This window comes from Cryptomeria japonica, chromosome 1, assembly GCF_030272615.1.
Source record: "Cryptomeria japonica chromosome 1, Sugi_1.0, whole genome shotgun sequence".
Classification (NCBI taxonomy): domain Eukaryota; kingdom Viridiplantae; phylum Streptophyta; class Pinopsida; order Cupressales; family Cupressaceae; genus Cryptomeria; species Cryptomeria japonica.
In genome coordinates, this window is record NC_081405.1 from 635,095,674 (window position 1) to 635,116,248 (window position 20,575).

General features: G+C 41.6%; 1 protein-coding gene across 3 annotated transcripts in view; it reads left to right on the forward strand.

The window, feature by feature from the left end:
* The window catches only part of LOC131042489 (mRNA export factor GLE1), a 152,833-nt gene that overhangs the window by 76,277 nt on the left and 55,981 nt on the right, over window positions 1-20,575 (forward strand). For all 3 annotated transcript variants that reach the window (XM_057975799.2, XM_057975797.2, XM_057975798.2), the window contains exon 9: window positions 18,855-18,925. In XM_057975799.2, coding sequence (XP_057831782.2) covers window positions 18,855-18,925 — 71 coding nt within the window. The remainder of the gene's footprint in view (window positions 1-18,854; window positions 18,926-20,575) is intronic.

Genomic DNA, 20,575 nt, shown 5'->3' on the forward strand with positions numbered 1-20,575 from the left:
TTTGAAGAGTGGATGTTCTACTTTAGGAAACAGGTCTTTGCTGGAAAATCCAAGTTCGACTAGGCAAGATCATCAGTGATAATATCCATACCCAGCTGGTCGAACTTGAAGAAAAGAAGTACTTCATCATGACCTCCTACTTGGTCTATATGTTCGCCCGACACCAGCCGCTGACATGATTAATCAAGAAGGGTGAAATCGGGAATGACCCAAATCAAGTCAGGGTGTACGACTGCTATCCTCAACTACATTACTATGACATAGCTCAGATGGAAAAGAACAATGCTGCTTATGCAATTGGTCAATATGAGCGTGTCAATGACGCCTTTACAATGCGCCTAGTCAGGTTGATGCAAGGGGGATTGCACATAAGGTTCTTAGAGCAGGCTACCATTTTGGTACAAAAATATGGCGCCTAGTTTATTCAATTCCCTAGGCTCACCTATATCAGAATAGCCAACTTTGAGGGAGCTCCGTTCCAACTTCTACGCTATCCCACAGATAAAATAGTCCTTATGGAAGTTGCAAGGCAAGGCAAGCACATCCAGCGGGCAGCTTACTCAGAGATAAGAAGCAGTCAGGATTCACCTTCCCTATGGTTTTGGGTGCCCTCGATGTCCATTTCAAGAATTCAGTACAGGCTGATGAGTCACTTGCTGAGTTAGCATCTTATGGCCTACAGGAACATTTCTTAAGGAAATGTTTTGATCATGACAATTTGGCAAAAAGAGCCTATGGCAGGCGCTACATAGCAAAGGCATCAATTGAGGACTATTGGAGCAATTGTTCCGATGACTATGAGGTCCGACGGCGTGAATATTCAAGGTTAAGTGTGCAACAGATGCAGCTTTATGAATATCGTCGGGTCCCAGATCAAGTGACAGATTCTGGCAATTGCTTGCAGGTTCAAGAGTTTGAGGCAGTAAAGTACCTCTTGCCGAGCATTGATTGGTCTCAGGATACGATTACTGATTTTGAGGCAGTTATGGCAGCTCTAGGAAGGTATACCGATCACTGGTTATCCCAGCAGATTGAGAGACTAACCCATGAAAGAATCCAATTTACATACCATATGATGGGCAATCTCGATTCCCAGTCTTCGGAAGATGAGGGAACCTCAAGTGCACCGACGGAAGAGGTTGAGAAACCCGGAAAGAAGAGGAAGAAAGCCAGAGCTAATAGAGGGACTCGGGCATCAAAAAGAACTAGAAGGGAAAAGATCCTTATTAGAAGGGCTGAGGTCAGTTCGTCATCCAAGGACCCCAGTTCGGAGGATGACGTAGTTGAGCTTGACTATATACCTGCTCCGCCCTCCCAGAGCAATGTTGATGCATTCGAGGCCAATAATCCTCCGGCACAAGATGAGCTAGATGCAGAGGTAAGGATCATTGGTTCTAGTGAACCTGGAAATAAAGTTGAGGAAGGAGAAATTCCGCCTAATCAAGAGGTTGAGATGCATGAACTCACCCATGGGAGTCGACATGAATTACAATTGAATAGCGTCGACAAAGATGACACCACCGTCGAAGGAGAACGCAAGGCGGATGAGACCCATGAGCTCGATAGAACTGAAGAGCAACCATCACATGGGGATACCCGACAATTGTTCAGTGAGGTAGGAGAGAACTCAACTATAAGTAAAGGGTTGGATATTGCATTTGTTCCTTCTACGACAGATCAATTGCAAATCGGCAGTGGGCCAGTTGAAACCTCTAGGGAGCAAAGTGGGAATTTGGCCATAACATCCGAGCAGATCATCCCGCAAGATTGGCTAGTTGCTCGTGCACAACGGAAAGCAGCCATCAAGCCACCTATCAACTTGGAGGATATTTTCTCTGGCATAGGGGAAACAAAGTCCAAAGGGAAGAAAAAGCCCAAGACCTACTCCTGGATCACCAAGGATGAGCAGAGGAACCGCACCATCCATATCGCTACCCCATCTGTCGATAAGCCAACAGATCAAATTGCATTGGCTGATTATAGCATTGCAACCATCCTGATAGGGCGAGCCACCAAAGAGCAAGAAAGGGAAGAGTTCAAGGACTTTGTGCAAAATATGCTCAGGCAACTCGATGAAATGATTGCTGAGAGAAACATTTACCGAGTTCGTGCTAAGCAGGCTGAGGGATATATTGATCACTTGCTAAAACCATTGCAACATGCCCCTGAATCCCATGTCCCCCCATTGGCATTGGCACAAAGGACTACAACAGAGTTTGGAGGAGTATGTGATATCGCCAAAGCTGTCAAGGAATGGATTTTAGACATTAAGGAAAAGGGAAAGCAGATCATTGAAGATGTAAAGGAAATGGCCCACCACCGAGAGACCATTCTGATCAAATTGTTCGAGGTAAAGAGGGAATTTCTCAAGGTTCATGAGGTGGTTGGTACAATTCTCCCCCTCATGAGGGCTCTTTTCTGGACCCACACGCAGATTCCCACATTGTCCTCCATCCTGGATCCTTATGACAGTAGCGTTTTTAAAGAATGGTACTGGACTGCCAACATGAAGAATGACACAAAAGGCACCATTAATAAAGAGCAGGAGACATGCGAGGAAATTTTGAAAGACATGAGGGATCTTGGTAGAAGGATCCTCCGATCAATGGTTCTGGGCTGGAAAAATAGTTTGTCCGATGACCAAGTACAACCAGATTGGGAGGATAGATTGAGAATTGATAAGGTTGCATACGCCACGGAGGACCTAGAGTTTGCCAGTGGATTGCATTCGGACATTTTATGTTTTGAAGCTCATCGGTACGACTGGAAGGATGGGTTAAAGCATGTAGATCACCACTTGGAGGGTATGCAATATAAAATACGCCATCCTCCTATGCCTCCAAGCATGGTGCTGTTCCAGCTATGCATCTGATTTCAAGACTATGTTCGGGCAGAACGTGCGGCAGGTCGGGACCTCTGGAAGGAGTATTTGCACGGTGAGGGTGAATTTTTGGAAAAAGGGTCTACAGTAGAAAAGGAGAAAGTGCTTTCATAAAGTGCAAAATTCTTTTAAATCTTAAAAAGCACTTTTTGGCCATAAAGTTCATTTCTAACTGCCAAAACAGTTGTAAATCTTGAGCTCCGTGCATGTGCACTTTTTGGAGCAGCTTTTTGGTAGTTATTAATTACCTTTTTGGGTAGTTATTGTTTCTCCTTTTCATGGTTGTTGATATTTTGCCTCCCATTTATGGGCATGGGTATTATGTTGTATTGATCAATTTGGGCCACTTGTTTTGTTTTAATCTTGGCCATTCATCTAAGTTTTGAAACTCTAGTTAAAGGGGTTGGTTTTCCCTTATTTTGGCAAGAAGTCTAAGATTGTTGCTGAAACTCTGGCGAAATTCATGCAGAATTAATGGAAATTGAAGCTGTCTTATTTCTTTGTGAGTGCATGGTCTCCTTCACCATTTAATATTCTTGTTATGTATTTTGCTTTCAGGTAGTATTTTTGGGGATAATATTTGATAGAAACCTTGGTGTTCATACCATTAAGGATTGGCTGATTGCCATCCCCCCTTCATGGTTAGTCTGAACCCATTTATGTGCTTAGTTCGGTTGTTAAACATCAAATGAATGGATGTCAAATTCTGTATTTATGTTTAGTAGCATGAAAATCCAACTCCCTTCGAAGATTGCACTAGATTTTACAACATTGTGCTTTATTAGCTGATAATGTTAAATCTGTTTTTTTTAAGGTTTCCGTCTATCTTCCTGAATATGCTATCTTAGATAGATTAATTAGATATTTTCTATCTCTTTTCCCTTCCTTTTTTCCTTTTTTATCAAAAAGAAACCATACAGTCAAGCTGAAATAGTATCAATTAGAAGCAAAATCAGATGATATAGGACTGTTGAACTTTAGAGAACCCGTTTGAAACCGATTCCGTCTAACCTTAAGTTCCCTTTGTGTTTCCAGCAAAACACATCAAATTGCTAAGCTATCCTGTAGTCAAGACCTGACAATTGAAACCTTGAGGTCATCCCCATTGATCAAATTCACACATCATTAGGGATTTCCTTATCTCAAGAGAGGATAGGATTCTTAGTATTTCTATTCTGCGTTGGCCGGATGAAGTTGTAAGTTCCACGACTTTAGACATGTCAACAGGACGGAAACCCTTGTGCTTCACCGGAGTGGTTCCGCATAGTGATCGATAGGGCATTGAAGATTGGAATGGGGACGAATACCCTCATTCATGGTGCAATTGTTCTCGAGAAGCTTCACTAGGTTTGCACTTCAAACTCATGTGAAATTTCTTGACGTGTGTGCTTTACTCCTTAGGATGAAGATAATTAAATATTTTGTTTTTGAGTTGTTGAGATTTTATTTCCAAGCTGAGCCTATTATACAAAAGCAAAAAACACATAAGAGGCATGGATTTTGAAAGTTAATTCGCAGTGCTAATATTGGAAATAAAGACAAAAGAAGTGTATCGCGTAGTTAGCAAAGGGGCAAGGTGAATGAAGACAAGTTTCAGGTAGGAAGTAATCTAGGGTTGCACAAAATGACAAAGTTTTCCTTTAGTTGAGTTTGAGGGCCATGTGAAAGTAAATTTATTTGATGTTGAAGAGGTCGATTCAATTAAAAATTGCATTCTTCAGTCTCTGCACGAGGAAAGAAAACTTGATTCGGAGAAGCTTTGGTGCCTTCTTAGTGCGACGTTTCCTTTTATATTTCTTGGCATTGAAATCCATAATATGACAAATCTTTAGAAAGGACAAATCACACTTAGATCAGACAAAGGTGGCACTAAGAAAGAAATCATGTTTGAGGGGTTGGGAGCAGCTTGGGTGCTTATGGTTGATTATTATATAAGTCAGGTTCTGAAAGTGGCCAAAGGATATATTTCCTATGCTATCGTGGCACCAAAAAAGACAAAATAAGTACAAAGAGAATTAAGGTCAAATTGTACCCACAAAAAAAAATAGGGGCACTTAAGGAATCAAGGAAATTGCATGATGTTATGAAGGTCGCTGAAAGTATTGCATGAGATTCAACCTTATTTCCAAAAAAAGAGTTGAGTTCGAAGATTATTGTTGCTGGGCGATGTTGACGGGAATAATCATTATGTTATGTTGGTATATTATGTTTATGTTGTCGTCGGTAATAATGAGTTACGGCAGTCAGTTAGTTAGCCGACGGGTAGGTAGTTGGAGTCGCGACGGTTGTGTCGCACCCCTTCGGCTGTCATATATTGTACCACCTCCGGGTGTTGGGGGACATGTAATGTTGACGACAGATTATAATATGAACATCTTTTGACATTAATGGAAAGCTTATTCTGGTACTTCCTTTGTAATTGCATCGTGCATTGCTGTTCAGTTTTTGTATTCTTCCTGTTTACCCAGTGAGGTAAACATTTGGCGCCGTTGCCGAAATTTTTTCGGGAGGGACAGGAATATATTACATGGCACAGGGATAATGGGACAACCATTGCCCGAGGGGACGAGCAGTAACCCTGACGAAGATCACCAAGAACTGTTCGAAGGAGAACGAGCACTCACAAAAGATTTCTCTTGCATCCTTCAGGCGTCCATCGAAACACACGTACGGAGGGAAGCCACCATTGAGGCTGTTCCAGAGGATGCTGTGTGGAGCACGCTTGGTGTAAGCCCGGCGGTGAATCGGTTGATGAGCAATTTGCCTAACCTTTTGGCTCAAGCATTTTTGGCTCTTCAAAACCGCAGAGAAGACACCTACCGTGAGAACGGACGACAACACATCTTACGAGAATTTCATGAGCGCCAGGATGACGGACGTAGAGAAGACCGACGAAGGACAAATAATCCTTAAATTGTGAAGGGAGAGAAATAAAGAACACTGTTGGAAGCAGAAGAATTATGTTGATTGTATACAAAAGAATGAATTAATAAAGACTGTTGTGTTTTGGTTTATGTGTTGTGAAACATGAAATTGTACCACAATTAATGCCCAATTTACTGAATAAAGACAGAAATAAGAAATTAGAAACCGACAAGTGGGAGGCTGCGCAGAAGGCTTTGATTCTGGAACAACGTGTAGAACGTAGACGGAGGCTGAGGCAACTTGCCGAAGGACAACCTGCCGAAGGGTTGCCCGAAGGGAACCAAGGAGGTGTCACGGAAGGTGCAGAAGCTGAGGGGAATTTCTACGCGTCGCTAGACTACTGTAGAGCGAGAAGCCTCGAAGAGTTTCTGGAGGAAACTAGGTTACGGAGAGAACTAGTTGAAGAGACTCGAGATCGGTTCAAAAATTTATCTCTCACGCCACAAGGGGAGGATCACCGAAGGGAGCCGGGCACGGGTGACGGCGAAGGGGAAGCTAACCGCACAGTAGTCGCTCTCACGCCACAAAGGGAGGATCACCGAAGGGAGCGGGGCACGGGTGACGGCGACGGGGAAGCTAACCGCACGGTAGGTACAAGGCAGAACACCGTACCTTTGGTCACCACCACAAGAAACATTAGCGGCATCGGAGGGAGCAGCGTCGGAGGGCAGACACGGCCACAACCACCTCCAAGTGGACGACTTCCATCAATGGCGACCAAACAGAAGTTGCCCAAATTCAACGGGGATAGCAAAGATGATCCCGCACGGCATTGCCGTACCTGCGAAACCATCTGGACAGCCAATGGGGTGACTGACCAGGATGAATGGATGAAGCAGTTCCCCGCCACACTGAGAGGAGTGGCTATTGACTGGTATTCAGACTTGGATAAAACCGGGGTAACTACGTGGGATGAATTGAAGAAAGCATTCGAGAAGGAATTTCGGCTTCTCCGAGATGATAATGAGATAGTTTCGGAAATCTATGGAACAAAGCAAGGAAAGAAGGAGACCGTACGGGCATATGGCCGCCGGCTGAAGGAATTAGTCGGAAAGATGGAAAGCCAACCGGCTGATGGCTTAAAGAAGCGGTGGTTTGTCGACGGTCTGAACCCTAAGCTACGACGAAAGATGAAAATTGTGCCTCCGACATCCTACGATGATGCATACAACCGGGCCATGGACTTGGAAAGTGAAAATAAGATGGCCAAAAAGAAGAAGAATAGATCTTCGTCATCCTCTGAAGATGATACGTCGGAAGAAGAGAGTAGCAGTGATGAGAAGCCGAAGAAGAAAGTCACGGCCCTTCAAAAGGATATGGAACGGATGTTAAAAGAGTTTAAGACAATGAAGGGGACCACAAGCAAGGATGATGAACTGTGGTGCACGGATTGTAAGGAGAGCGGCCACACAAAGGGTGCCTGTCCCAAGAAGGCATTCTGTGACATCTGCCAGATCATGGGACATTCTATGAAGGAATGCCCATACAATTTGAAGGCACGTAACCAGCAAGTGCTCTTTGCCCAGGAGCAGCCCTCCACATCGGATTCAAACAATAATGCATCTTCCGGAGGCTACCGAGGAAACCGACGAGGCGGATGGGGGAATAATAATAATTCCACCAGAAACAGGGTCCAATACGATGCGAAGGGACGCCCGATGATTCAATGTAGGGCTTGCAATCAATGGGGTCATTACGCACGAGAGTGTAATAACAATGACACCGCTCAAAAGCTATGTCGGTGGTGTGGCCCCGGTGACCATGAAGATGCCGATTGTCCGAAGTCTGGCGTAGGGGCCAATTTGATTGATATCGAAGGCAACACATAGGGTAAAGAAGCCATCCTTGCTCTTACCCGAGGGCAGGCAAAGGAAGCCCGATACCCCCATCCCCGCACGGAGAAGCAGAGAATGACGGAGGCAAGGGAGGAAATAGAAAGGGCCATGAAAGCCCAACGGGGAGAGACACACGACCCATCTGGACCCTACTGCACAGACGCGGAGAGGAACATTGTACGGCAGATGCTCCAAATGGAGGTACCTGTGAAACTGGAAGACCTCCTACACACCATACCGCAATTGGGGATAGTGCTGTTGGGCGCAAAGGTTGATAAACCCAAACCGAGAGACATGGACGCTCCCATACTAGGAAGCTCGGCAACAAATGCAGTTGTACTTACCGTCAACAATGGCCGACACCCAGCCGTGGTGGAGATGGGCATCCTGGGCACCATCCTGACGGATACTATAGTAGACGGCAGTTCCGGAGTAAATGTCCTTCCGGAGAACACATGGAAAAAGCTAGGAAAGCCCACTCTGTGGCCACCTACGTTTAATCTGCTAGGTGCAGACCAGCACGGGATTAAACCCCTCGGCATGTTGATGGCACAACAAGTCACCGTGGGTGCACAACCTTTTGTACTCGACTTCGTGGTCATTCCATTGAAACAGAAAGGGTATGACGCCATACTTGGAAGAGGATGGTTGGTGGCAGCGAAAGCAAACCACAACTGGAAACGGAATACACTCTCGATGGAGAGCGGAGGCAAGAAATTCACTATTGATCTCCGGACGCAGTTGGTGAGTGAGGAACTTGCCTCTTCCTCGGGATCTGAATCCGAGAGCGAAAATGACCCACAAGACGAAGGGAGAGAGGGGATGGACCCAGATGCCGAAGGCATATTAAAAATCGGAGGTTGCTGTTCGGAGGATGACACAGATTCACTAAATGGATTGTTCCATTGGCAGCAGGAGGACTATGAGATGTTCTCACCCTCCTGTAACGTATTAAGCGTCGAAGGAGAGGAGCCAGATCAATATCCTCCAGAATACAGAGAATATTGGAAGGGAGACGCCCCAAACCCTGGCGACGTAAATAATCCGAAGAGTGTCGGCAACGATTGGAACCCTGTGTGGAAGGCCGCAGCCTTCAAAATCTTTATTATCCTTCTTCTTCTTATGTACGGGAAGGAGACCATGGTTCTTGTAGAATTTGTAGTTCCAGGTCTTCGGATGGCCATGGAAAATAAACTTGCCACCAATAGGTTTAAATTGAAACCCTATCACGCGAAGCGCGTAGGGGACCCGAGAGGCCGGATGGACACCCGAGAGCCCGAAGGGGGACCCAAGAGGATGGAAGGGGACCTAAGAGGCCGGGCAAGCGACTTGAGAGGCACAGGACAAAAGCAGGAGACTTTTGGGCGAGGACAACCGAGAAGGATGAAGAGCGATCCCAGAGACAGGGGACCCGAGCCGAAGACTCTCTAGACAACTTAAAAAAAAAAAAAAAGAGAAAAAAAAAATCGCACGGTCGTACGACAGCGACCGTACGGTCAAAAAAAAAAAAAAAGAAAAGAAGAAAAAGAGAAAAAAACAGGCCACCGCACGGTGGGGAAGAGAAAGTGGCCACCGTACGGTTGGCCCACCGAAGGTCGCATCACCGTACGATGGAACCACCGTGCGGTGAAACCACCGACGGTGGAACCATCGTGCGGTGGGACCACCGACGGTGGAGCCACCGTGCGGTGGAACCACCGACGGTGGCCCACCGTGCGGTGGAATCACCGACGGTGACACCATCGTGCGGTGGTCACACCGTGCGGTGGGAGCCATCGAAGGCCACGCAAAACGGATAAAATGCCGCACGAAGACACCGCCGCGCAAGGAAAAAAAAAAGGGAACGCCGCACACCGAGGATGGGAGGAAGCCACCACGTCGCACGAGGAAGTCACCATGCCGCATGAAGAAGCCACCACGCCGCACACCACACAGCACCGGACATCGCGAGGCGCGAAGGGTAAAGGAAAAGACCCCGCACACCGTCGAAGGCACATCACCAGCCAGGGAAAGGGACGCACCGCCCGATCAACACGCACAGCAAGGGTTACGCACACCAACGCGCAACAGCCACAAAAGGGAAAAGAAAAAAAAAAGAGACCAAGCCCGCACAATCCACACAGCCACGTAAGGGCAAAACGACCGCCACAGGTAGACCAAGCAGCCGCACGATTGGAGGTGCCATTGGTGTTGTTGACCGTACAGGGAGGTTGTATGGCCGGGGTGCCATCGGGGACATTACAGTGCCCCCCCCAAAAAAAAAACGACGACGGATTGAAAAATGATTCGATGACATCTGGAGCCTGGACACTGAAAATATTGGAGTGTAGAAGAAGGGTTTTGACATCATAAAATATCACAGAAATGATGCGCGCCATGGACTTTTGTGGGGTTCTAAAGGTTGTAAACGGATAAAACGCTGCCCCTCGACCCTGCTGGGTTGCTGCCCCAGACCCTGCGAGGGGTGCTGCCCCTCGACCCCGCTAGGGGCGTTGCCCCCAGACCCCCAGTTTATTTTGAGCTACAAAAGAGCACGGGAAGTGTTGTGGTTGTCCGTATTGTGCGAAAGAAGCCCACAGCTAAGCATTGGCAGGGAGGCCATAAGCCGTAGAGGGAGACGGATTTGGAGGTTGCGAACAAAGAGAGTTTGAGGGAAGGCATTGCAGGTCCACGCAATTGTATGACACCAGGGAGTTATTCAGTTCAGTTTTTAGCCTTTGGGGAGTGTGATGGAGGATTTGAGGTGTCTCCTAGCCTTTGTGCCAGCGGGTTGTGGCCACCTCCAGGCAGGATAGGTACGCTTTGAGGAACTCGGAGTATGTCTCAGCTGGACGTGAGGTTGCCTTGGTGGATGCAAGAGGGCTCGGGAGGAGCTGACCACCAGGTTGGGGGCAATAGTCGCGTGAGACTTAGTTCAGCGTACCCAAGAGTTGGATGCCGGGAGAGTAGCACGGGTGGCTATCGAGGACAAATTGGCTAGGGAGACAGAATCATTTGAGTAGCAGTTGGTGGAAGCTGAGACTGAAAAACGTGTTTTGCAGACAAGTTTGGGTTAGTCCCAGGAGAACTGTGATGGGAAAGGAAGCAATATTGGTGAAATCCGCACTTGAGCATCAGATGGTAGCAGAAAAGGGTTTTCAGGTGAGGACGCAGCAAGTGTATAAGATCCGGGCCCGACTGGCGTCAGTAGTTCCTGCCGTTCATCTCTATTTTGTATTAAGTCGTCGGAGTCGACTTCTTTTCTTGGGGGGGATGATGTTGACGGGAATAGTCATTATGTTATGTTGGTATATTATGTTTATGTTGTCATTGGTAATAATGAGTTACGGCGGTCAGTTAGTTAGCCGACGGGTAGGTAGTTGGAGTCGCGACAGTTGTGTCGCACCCCTTCGGCTGTCATATATTGTACCACCTCCGGGTGTTGGGGGACATGTAATGTTGACGACAGATTATAATATGAACATCTTTTGACATTAATGGAAAGCTTATTCTGGTACTTCCTTTGTAATTGCATTGTGCATTGCTGTTCAATTTCTGTATTCTTCTTGTTTACCCAGTGAGGTAAACAGGGGATTTGGAGCCAATTATAAGATTCACAATTCTTTGCTGGCCACTTTCATCAACATTTTAACAATGCAGTTCGTGGGAAAAGAGTCACTGCTGGGCGATAATTATTAAAGTTTTTTTTTTTTGCAAATTACCAAGCCACTAGATGCGAGAGGTGTGAAGGGATTGATACCTACAGGACATGGGAATAGTGGAAGTGCATCAAATCACTCTCAGCTTGGTGCTGAAGATAATCTTGTTTTTGCTGTCATCAAGTGTTGGAGATTGTGAGATTTCTGAAGGGGTATTTGGTAGAAATTGGAAGTGTTTGTGGCCAACTCTGGAGAGGAAGACGGGAGTCCTGAAGGACTAAAGAACTCCTGCTGTTGTTCATGTTCAGTGTGGTGCGATCTCAATTACAGACTGATTTGTACATTTCTGAGCATCTCCTTGAAGAGCACATGAATATAATGTGAGAGGGGGTTGTGTGAATCATTATATAAATTAATATTTACTTTTTAAAAATTTGATTAAATATAATAGCAATGCTTTATAAAGCTTAATCAACAAATGCAAGATTTAGCAAATAAGGACACCAAAGAACGGAAAATTTACTTGGAAACCCTAATGGGGAAAACCACAGCAAATCAGTGCTTTTATTTATCTTGTTTTACAATGTTTGTAGGCACCAACCTACTAGAGGTACCAACCCCTAAGAAACTCCAATTTCTTCACTTTGTAGGCATCAACCTACTAGAGGCACCAACCCCTAAATATGAAGCACCAACTTCACCAAAATGGGGCCCTGTTGACGTGTATTTTGTACACCATCATACACAGAATAAAATACCTAAGGGTATCTTATCCTCTCTTGAATAAAGTCGCTAACTGCTGAAGATTCGCATGAAGGATCAGTTAGGATGACTTCAAGGTTCCTTTTGGTAGGGTCTCTACATGTGGATAAGCTCTTCGTGGTACGATGTGATTTGCTGGAATCACAAGGGGACTTACATTGAACTTCCGATCTGCTTTGCTGGACACAGGCTCTGACTAACTTAGATTAAAAAAATGGAAAAAGGATAAGGGCGAAGAGAGGATCTAATCCTAATACTAAGAATGTAGGAGCAATGATTGATTTTTGATGAAACTCTAACTAGGTCTTGTTTTGACATCAATGGAACATCTACACAAGACTAGTGCGATCTTCTATGGGAAGCTTTATGATGTTCAAATCATCACCGCAGGCATAGATACCATCCAAGTTGATGCATATCAATGAAGAGGCGACAAATTGAAATTGAGCTTAGGCTGAACGATTCCAGTTGACTACGCAAGGCAAGTCTGCAATCAACAAACTGCTAGTAGTATGGATATACGAATTTCACCATCAATCAAGCACATCTCCTCCATTCATCTAATTATCTACCATCTAAGATTGAAGACTCAACAAGAAACCATGCAAATTGCAAGAAAATGACATATTTCACCATTACTTCAATGAAAATGGAGTTTGTTTACAATCAATGGCAACAATTTCTTGCCTTGTCCTCCTATTCTACTCTCTATCTACTAACTACTTTCAACTATTTCTAACTATCTCTCTAATTATCTCTAATTAACCTTTACAAAATGAAATGTCTGGGCTTATATAGTGCCCACAATACAATTTGATGGCTTAGATCAATTCAAGATCAATGGCCAAGATTCAACAACGAAAACCCTAATTAGGGTTTGTTACAACCATTACATAACATTTAATGCTTGACCAATGATAAAATTGTATTGCTTGGACACATGTCCCTTCTAGAAAAATCGACCAATGGACCGCCAGGGTAGGTACATCGGAGTTTGTGCCACCTTCCATGAGTTAAGTACATTGAATCTGGACATGCTGAGGTGGACCTCACTGATTGGAGAAATGATGACTAGGACGCCACCTCATTTGACACTTGTAACTTGGTAGATATTCAACTTGATGTTGTTGAGAAGCTTGCTTTAATTAATTCATCTGGAACTATTTTGCTTCTTCAACGAGCCCTTGTTCTAACTCCTTGCGTCCTTGATGTGCAGGAAGATGATGTACCTCGCCTTGGAACGCTGGATTGAAAGAGGTTGCCCATGTCCTGGCTAAGACCGTCCCGGCGAAGACCGTCCTGGCGAAGACCGTCCTGGATCCGGCTTGATTTTCCTTGAAGAGACCTCCATTTGATGCCTACACAACATTTCAAAATTAGTACCATGATTTTGCAATACATAACATAAATTAGAGAGCAATTTTTTAGGAAACTTAATGATAAGTCTTTCATTAATCATTTCCTAAAAAACGATTGAGCTAAGGAAAAACAAAATTTCAAAATTCAAAAAATAAGGCAATGACGATCAAAATTCGAGATTAAAACAAGAGATCAATATCGCCATACCTCTTTGAGAGCTTAACTCTAAAATGCAAAATAAATAAAATTGCCTAGGCAAAATTTGAAATAAGATGGTCTTGATGTGATCTTCAAAAGAACGTTCCTCTTATCAACTTCGCCACCCTTCAAGTCTTGGACGTGATCTCCTCTTCAAGTTAGCAATTTCGCCATCTTTGATATGTCTTTGACGTCCTAGGCAACTTCGCTCAAATGGAAACTTCAAGTTCGCACCACCTTGCTTTGAAATAAAATTCGCCCCTTTGAATACAACTTCGCACTTCGCCCTTTGATCGCATTTGAATGATAAAATGGTGATGTAAAAATGAAATCTTTCACCCCCCTTATATAAGCGCTTACACCATCAATTCATTGAGGCCGACTTGGTAAAAATAAAGCAATTATAAACGATTTTTTAATAAATAAGAAAGGCCGACTTTCATAAAACAATAAAATACCAAGCGCTCCTTTTGATTTTTTTTAATTAATAAATAATTAATTAAATGCCTTTGTTTTTAATTTATAAATTTCGATTTTTAATAAAGGCAAAATAATTAATAAATGATCAACGCCATATTAAATGCTAATTTAAATAGGATTTTCAATTTTATCAAACTTAGCATTTAAGGAAAATTTGAAATGTTTATTTGGCGCCAAAATTATGAAAATGAAAGGGACGTACCTCATCGCCCTGGTCCCTTGGAGAGGGACAGGAGCGATCCCCATACTATCACGTTCAATATGCATCTTTGATCTTCGATCTTTCATTGTGAAGCGAATAACATCTTTGTTCGTTCCTTCTATGCTCGTTCCATTTGTTTGCATGTGGTGTTTGGACATTTAGAGGGATCATCGCCCTTGTCCCTTGGAGAGGGACAGGAGCGATCCATGTCTTTCTCTTTAATCTTAGCAACTTTAAACTTCGATCTTCGTTGTGATGTCTTCCAAACGCCGTCCTTCACCTTGCCCATCCTCGCCTTGCCTCAACTTTGAAGGAATATGAGTGTTTTTGATGGGATCGCTTTGGTCCTTGTCCAAAGGACAGGAGCGATATGAGCTCTTTAGCATGATTAGCAACGTTTGGACGTTCAAAATTCTTGCATGTCCTCTTCAAACGATGTCTCGAACCTCGTATGACCTTATGAAGTCTTGACTTAGCACGCATTTGAAACAAAATGGAGAGTCCAAGGCAAATCGCCCTGGTCCCTTGGAGAGGGACAGGAGCGATATAGTCTCTATGTTCAACTTGGTGATTATTTTACGTTTGAAATCTTCATGCATCACCTTCCTATCATACCATGGACCCTCTGAGACCTTGCAAAACCTTGACCTTACGTAAATCTTGCATGAAGTGGCCAATATACCTAATATCGCTCTGGTCCTTTCCTGAGGGACAGGAGCGAAGTTCATCATTTTGTGCTTGTTCTTGTTTTTACCAATTTGCAACCATCTTCATTACGTGAAATGATGTCCTTTCGACCCTCTTGGTTGCTCGAAACTTGTTTGTCCTTTGAAATTTATGCCATTCTGTAGATATCGCTCTGGTCCTTCAGTGAGGGACAGGAGCGAAATTGACCCTCTAGGCAAGAACTTCATCATTTCATTGTTTTTGATCAAGTCTGGATGTTCTATCATGCTCATTTCGTCCTTCACCATGCCTTTGATGTCTCGATTCGTCCAAACAAGGTCAGGAATGGCTCAACTAAGCATTTTCGCTCTGGACCCTTGGTGAGGGACACGAGCGATTCGCCTTGGTCCCTTGGAGAGGGACAGGAGCGCATTTCGCTCTGGACCCTTGGAGAAGGACACGAGCGAAATTTGACTTTCGAACTCTCTATCAGGATAACTTTTATGGAATATAACATTTAAGTATAAGTTTTCTTATACTTTAAGTTATATTCCATATATACTTTCAGGATGTTTGAGAGTGGTTTCAGACCTCCAGGAGTTATATTGCAAAATCTAGTTTTTGGAGGTTTTTTCAGTTTCCAGACTTAGTCAAATTTCAGGGTCAGGACATTCCAGACTTAGCCAAATTTCAGGATCAGAACCTCACTCAAGCCGGACTTGCTTATCCATGTGATCTCCCCGACAGCACTTCAAGTTATATTCATTTGATAAAATGTACCTCTTTGGACCTTTTCACATCGTCAAGACGTTAAAATCCTGCAAGGACAAAGCAATATTTGATTTTAAGCTCCGGTCCTTCACTGAGGGACAGGAGCGATTTTGCTCCTGGAGGCATTTCTGTGCTCATGAAAATCTTCAATTTATATTCAATGGAAAGATCTCGCCTTTCTCCATCACTTCCAATTCGTAATTCATCTTGACCCTGCAGGAATAGTAAGATATTTGAAAACGAGCTCCCGTCCTTCACTGAGGGACAGGAGCGATTTTGCTCCTACAGGCCAAAATATCATGATTTTACACATTTTATCACTTCACAAGGCGAAAACAAATCATTTGAAATGCCTAGGATCAAAATTCAAAAAAGTCAAAATTTGGTCAAAAATATTCAATTGGACAAAAATTCACATTTCATCTTCAACACTTAGACAAATTTAAGCTCTGCATCAACATTCCAATTGAAAATTAGACCATTCTGGCGAATTCATTTCATTCAAAATTTGTATCCTACAAAAGGAAGCTCAAAAAGCTCTCAAAACTGACTGGATTTTGGTCCGAAAAGACGGTAATTAGAACCCTAAGGCTTGACGCTAAATCCAGACAACTAACAAACTAACAAAACCCTAGAAAAAGCAAAGCGAAAACGAGCAAAACGAGCAAAACGAGCAAAAAACATGGGTCCCCATTTGCAATGGGGCGATGTGTGAAAACGTCACAACATCTAGCAACCTCAAACTATGAAGCACTAACTTCACCAAAATGAGGCACCAACCTCAATATTAATTTCTTCACTAATTTCTGCTATAATTCCTCAAATCTGTCAAAGATTGATCATAAGTCTGCTATAAGATGATCACAATTCTTTTTAACTCTTGCTATCACTTCCTCATATATTCCTCCTCAAATCTGATATGATCTTTTCATTTACAATCCTCTTAAAATCAGGTGTATATATACTTATCACATACACTACACACTCACCTTATCTCTCATACTTCTCTTTTTTTATATTTTCATTTTCTTTGAAGTGACATACCATTTGAAATTAGACCTCTATAATGAGACATGTCTTTTTACAAACACACCTCTTCTTTAACACAAATCAAATTTAATATAATATTCTTCAAAACCAAATCGCACCTTTTGTAGTAAAATTACTTTATTATTTCTGTTTTATTGGTAACTTTTATTAATCACCAATGCTCCCTTTGTTGAGTCGCTGCTTTTGTTTTTTTGACTCTTAAGTAGTTGCTACTTAAAAAATAATAACAAACTACTGACATGTCTTCTGATTAAGACAAAACTTAATCGCATCTCTTGACTAATTCCTTGCATATTAAATCGTTGCATTTTGGAGATTAATTACATGCATTTGAGTTGGGTAGCATATTAATCTGTCCTATTCATTTTTGTCTTTTTCTAATTTTTTTTTCTTTTTCTGATTTTTTTGTCCTATTATTTCTGATTTTTTGTCTTTCTTCTTGATTCGTTTCCATCGATTCTTTATAAGGATCTGAATTTTCTGTGTATTTACTAAGGAATTATTTCAACCAGAATGTTGTGTATTCATTTGTTGTTCATAAGATGACTGCTGTTCATTGTCTTTATCTGCTGCATCATATATTGATTAAATCACTGCTCTCTTTGTTAGTTATCGACCCTTAAGGCTAATTACATTAAATATCTATATGTCTTCAAGCATCTCTGCATTTGTAATTAAATTATCTTTTCCTTTTAACTCTTTTCAAATCATCAATGACAATTTGTCTATTTACTTGACATCAATGACAACTTTTCAACTCTCCTGTGACTGGGTGTTGAGCTTTGGTGTGGTGCAAACATCTTTCCTTGGCGTGAACTTTTTCCTTTGGATGTAGTCTTTACTTGCAGAATATTGCTGATTCAATGTTGGCATCAAATTTGTCTGTTACTGAGATATGTTGCTGCAAATAAGGTCAGAAAATTGTATTCTTGTATCTTGCTGTAGTGAAGAAAACAGAATTCTTATGAGTTTGATTCTCTGTCTGGCAAATAAAATATCACTATTATGATCAGTAGATTAATGGTTGTAAGTTGGGTTTTGTTCATTTGTTATTTACTCTCTGAATGATACATAAATGCATTGGAAATCAATATCATATAACTTGCAATGTGAATGAAGAAAACTAATGCCAAATTCTGAAAACACTATCTCTACCAAACCATTGAACACCATGAAAGAAAGTGTTTGACATATTGTCTGAGCATTAATCTATTGAAAAGTGAAAGGGAATGCAAAAATAAATTGGTCTAGAATAGGGGGTGTTCTTACATTTAAGTTCAAAGAAAATGTTTGAAAAATGTGCTCTGAAATATAGACAAGACTGAAGTGAAAACATGAAAAAATCAGAGAAAAATGACAGGAAATTCCACAGAAAAGGGTATTATGCTGATAAAATTTTGATTTATTGGAAAGAATTATAATTGTATGAAAAACTTGCCTTTTTAACAAACTGATTTATCATGAGTAAATTCATCAAAAAAGTGATTGACTGTGAAATTAAAAAAATCATGCTTTTAAAAGGAAGAATCAGGACTTTTTTCTAATAAACAATAAATAATTATTTTTTGAAGATTTCTGCTTCTATGCTTAGTAGTTTTTAAGCATTGGGAAATGAATTCCCTCATTTATACAACTTATCTTCTATTGCACCAAGTTTTTACCTATTTGGGAACCTCGATTAAATTGGTCCATAAAGTTCTTAGTTGTGACATGGCTTCAAACTCTTTTCTTTTGTTGCCTTTTCTGTAACGTGTGGGGCTCGTTTGTAGGCTTGAATGGAAATGAGTACCATTTTTAAAAATAGGATACTAAGTAGACAGAGTCTAAGCAACTTATAGTACCTTTCTATGCATTATATGGGTTGCCACCATTTTTCATTCAAGCTTTTGTCAAGGAATATTGTTGAATGTGTTATTTGGTTGTCCGTAATAGCCGTTACCGGTTGAAATAAGGTTGAATTATATGGTAATCAACAAATGAGAGGATCAATTTTCACTTTTGTTTAGGATATCTAACATCAAGAATAGGATAAACCTTATGTTATTTGGCTTGCATCTTATCCTAATGTTAGAAATTTTTGTGTGTAGGAGTTGAAGACTCGTGAAAGGCAGATTGCCTTAAAACTAAGGCAAATAACTGGAACTCAAGAACAAGTTAGGTAGGTAAAAGTGTAATATTTTACTGATTTTTCTCATTTATATTTTCATCAAGAAATAATTTTTTGAGTTGTCTATGATGACAATATATTGCACAAGGTTCTACAGTTTAGAATGTCTTGGAGATAGATAAGAGGGTTTGAGCTCATAATTTCATCAACCCACCATTTGAAGGGTGCTATAAAGGAAACGGGTAAATGAAGGAACTGACTTTAATAGTAATAACAAATAAAAGGATGTACCGAGGAAAATTTGGAGGGATTCTAAGGATTCTCACGATATTGTTGGAATAATCACTCCTATTTATGAAGGTAGTGGTTTGAGTGGGTTATAAACCTTAGGCAATTGTAGTGGTCACCTTCCAAATAATACTTAAGACATTTCTCTATGTACGAATTGTCTTGATTAAATAGTCATAAAAGAACAAAATATATGATTGTCACAAGGTTGAGAAAAGCACATGAGACCCCTCACTATAGTTGAAGACAAGTAAGTGAATGATAAATGATGTCCAAAAGATGTGCCCATATTGCATCTAATCAATAATCTTGTCGCTTTGCAATTGTTAGTGTCATCCATGATGACTTGGACAACATTTTGAGGCTTCACTACTAGAATATAGTCTATGAAGATGTTGGCAATGAATTTTGCATCCTTTTCTTGTCCTCACAATCAAGTATTGTAAAAAAAACTTTGCCCCTTTGGGACATAGTTCAATGACATTAATTAGGGGCTTGTTTTTGCAATCTTTCCATTTATCAGAAATGATAGACATCCTCATCTTGGCCCATGAATCTGTTAGGGGTTTGAATGAAGTATCTACATCTTTATGAAGGAAAGGTGTTGGATACCTTTTCATAGCTAGGGCTTGTATGTCTTGTAGGCACCTCATTTATCTCCCTCACTATTTTCCACTAGTAGGGTTTCAAAAATACTATTGGGTCACAAAATTGCTGCTTACACTTATAGAGGAATCAATCCTCTTCAAGGGTAGTATACATCATTCTTGAAGGTATATAGACTAGCTCATCAACAAAGAGTGAGCGATGATTGTTGGTATATTCCATCATTATCTACTTGTATTGTTAGTTTGTTGTATTTTAAAAACAGTAATAAAAATTGAGCAGGTTTTGCCATGCCCGTAGCATTTACATTTTCCTTGGTGGCCATGGTCAATTCCAGTTAGTCAAGTCATCTCCAGCGTGACACAAATTCAATGTTTGGATCACATGTAGACATCCTTATTATGTTATCATGACCCTCTGGTGGTTGTTATCTTATTTTTTGGATAATTTGGGTTTTATTGAGTCTTAAAATTAACTGGCCTTTTGTAGCCAATTAAATTCTTTTCAAATCACCTTAACTTTCCATGAGGTTTTCTTCCATTATTTTTCTGTGGAATTTATATTTATCATAGTTAATTTTATTTTGGTGAAAGAAAGATTTGGTTGTAATAGTTTTGGTACTTGTCAACTTGCAAGTGACCAGATATTTGTTTCTCTGTCCAATTTTTGAGTTTGTCAGTTGAGCCCATCAATAATGTATGGACAAGTAGACATTAATCTACATTATTATTATCATCAAGAATGTAGAAAGACTCAATTATTTCATTCAAATTGTGTTTTGTGTTCTCTTTTATATGAAATGAATAT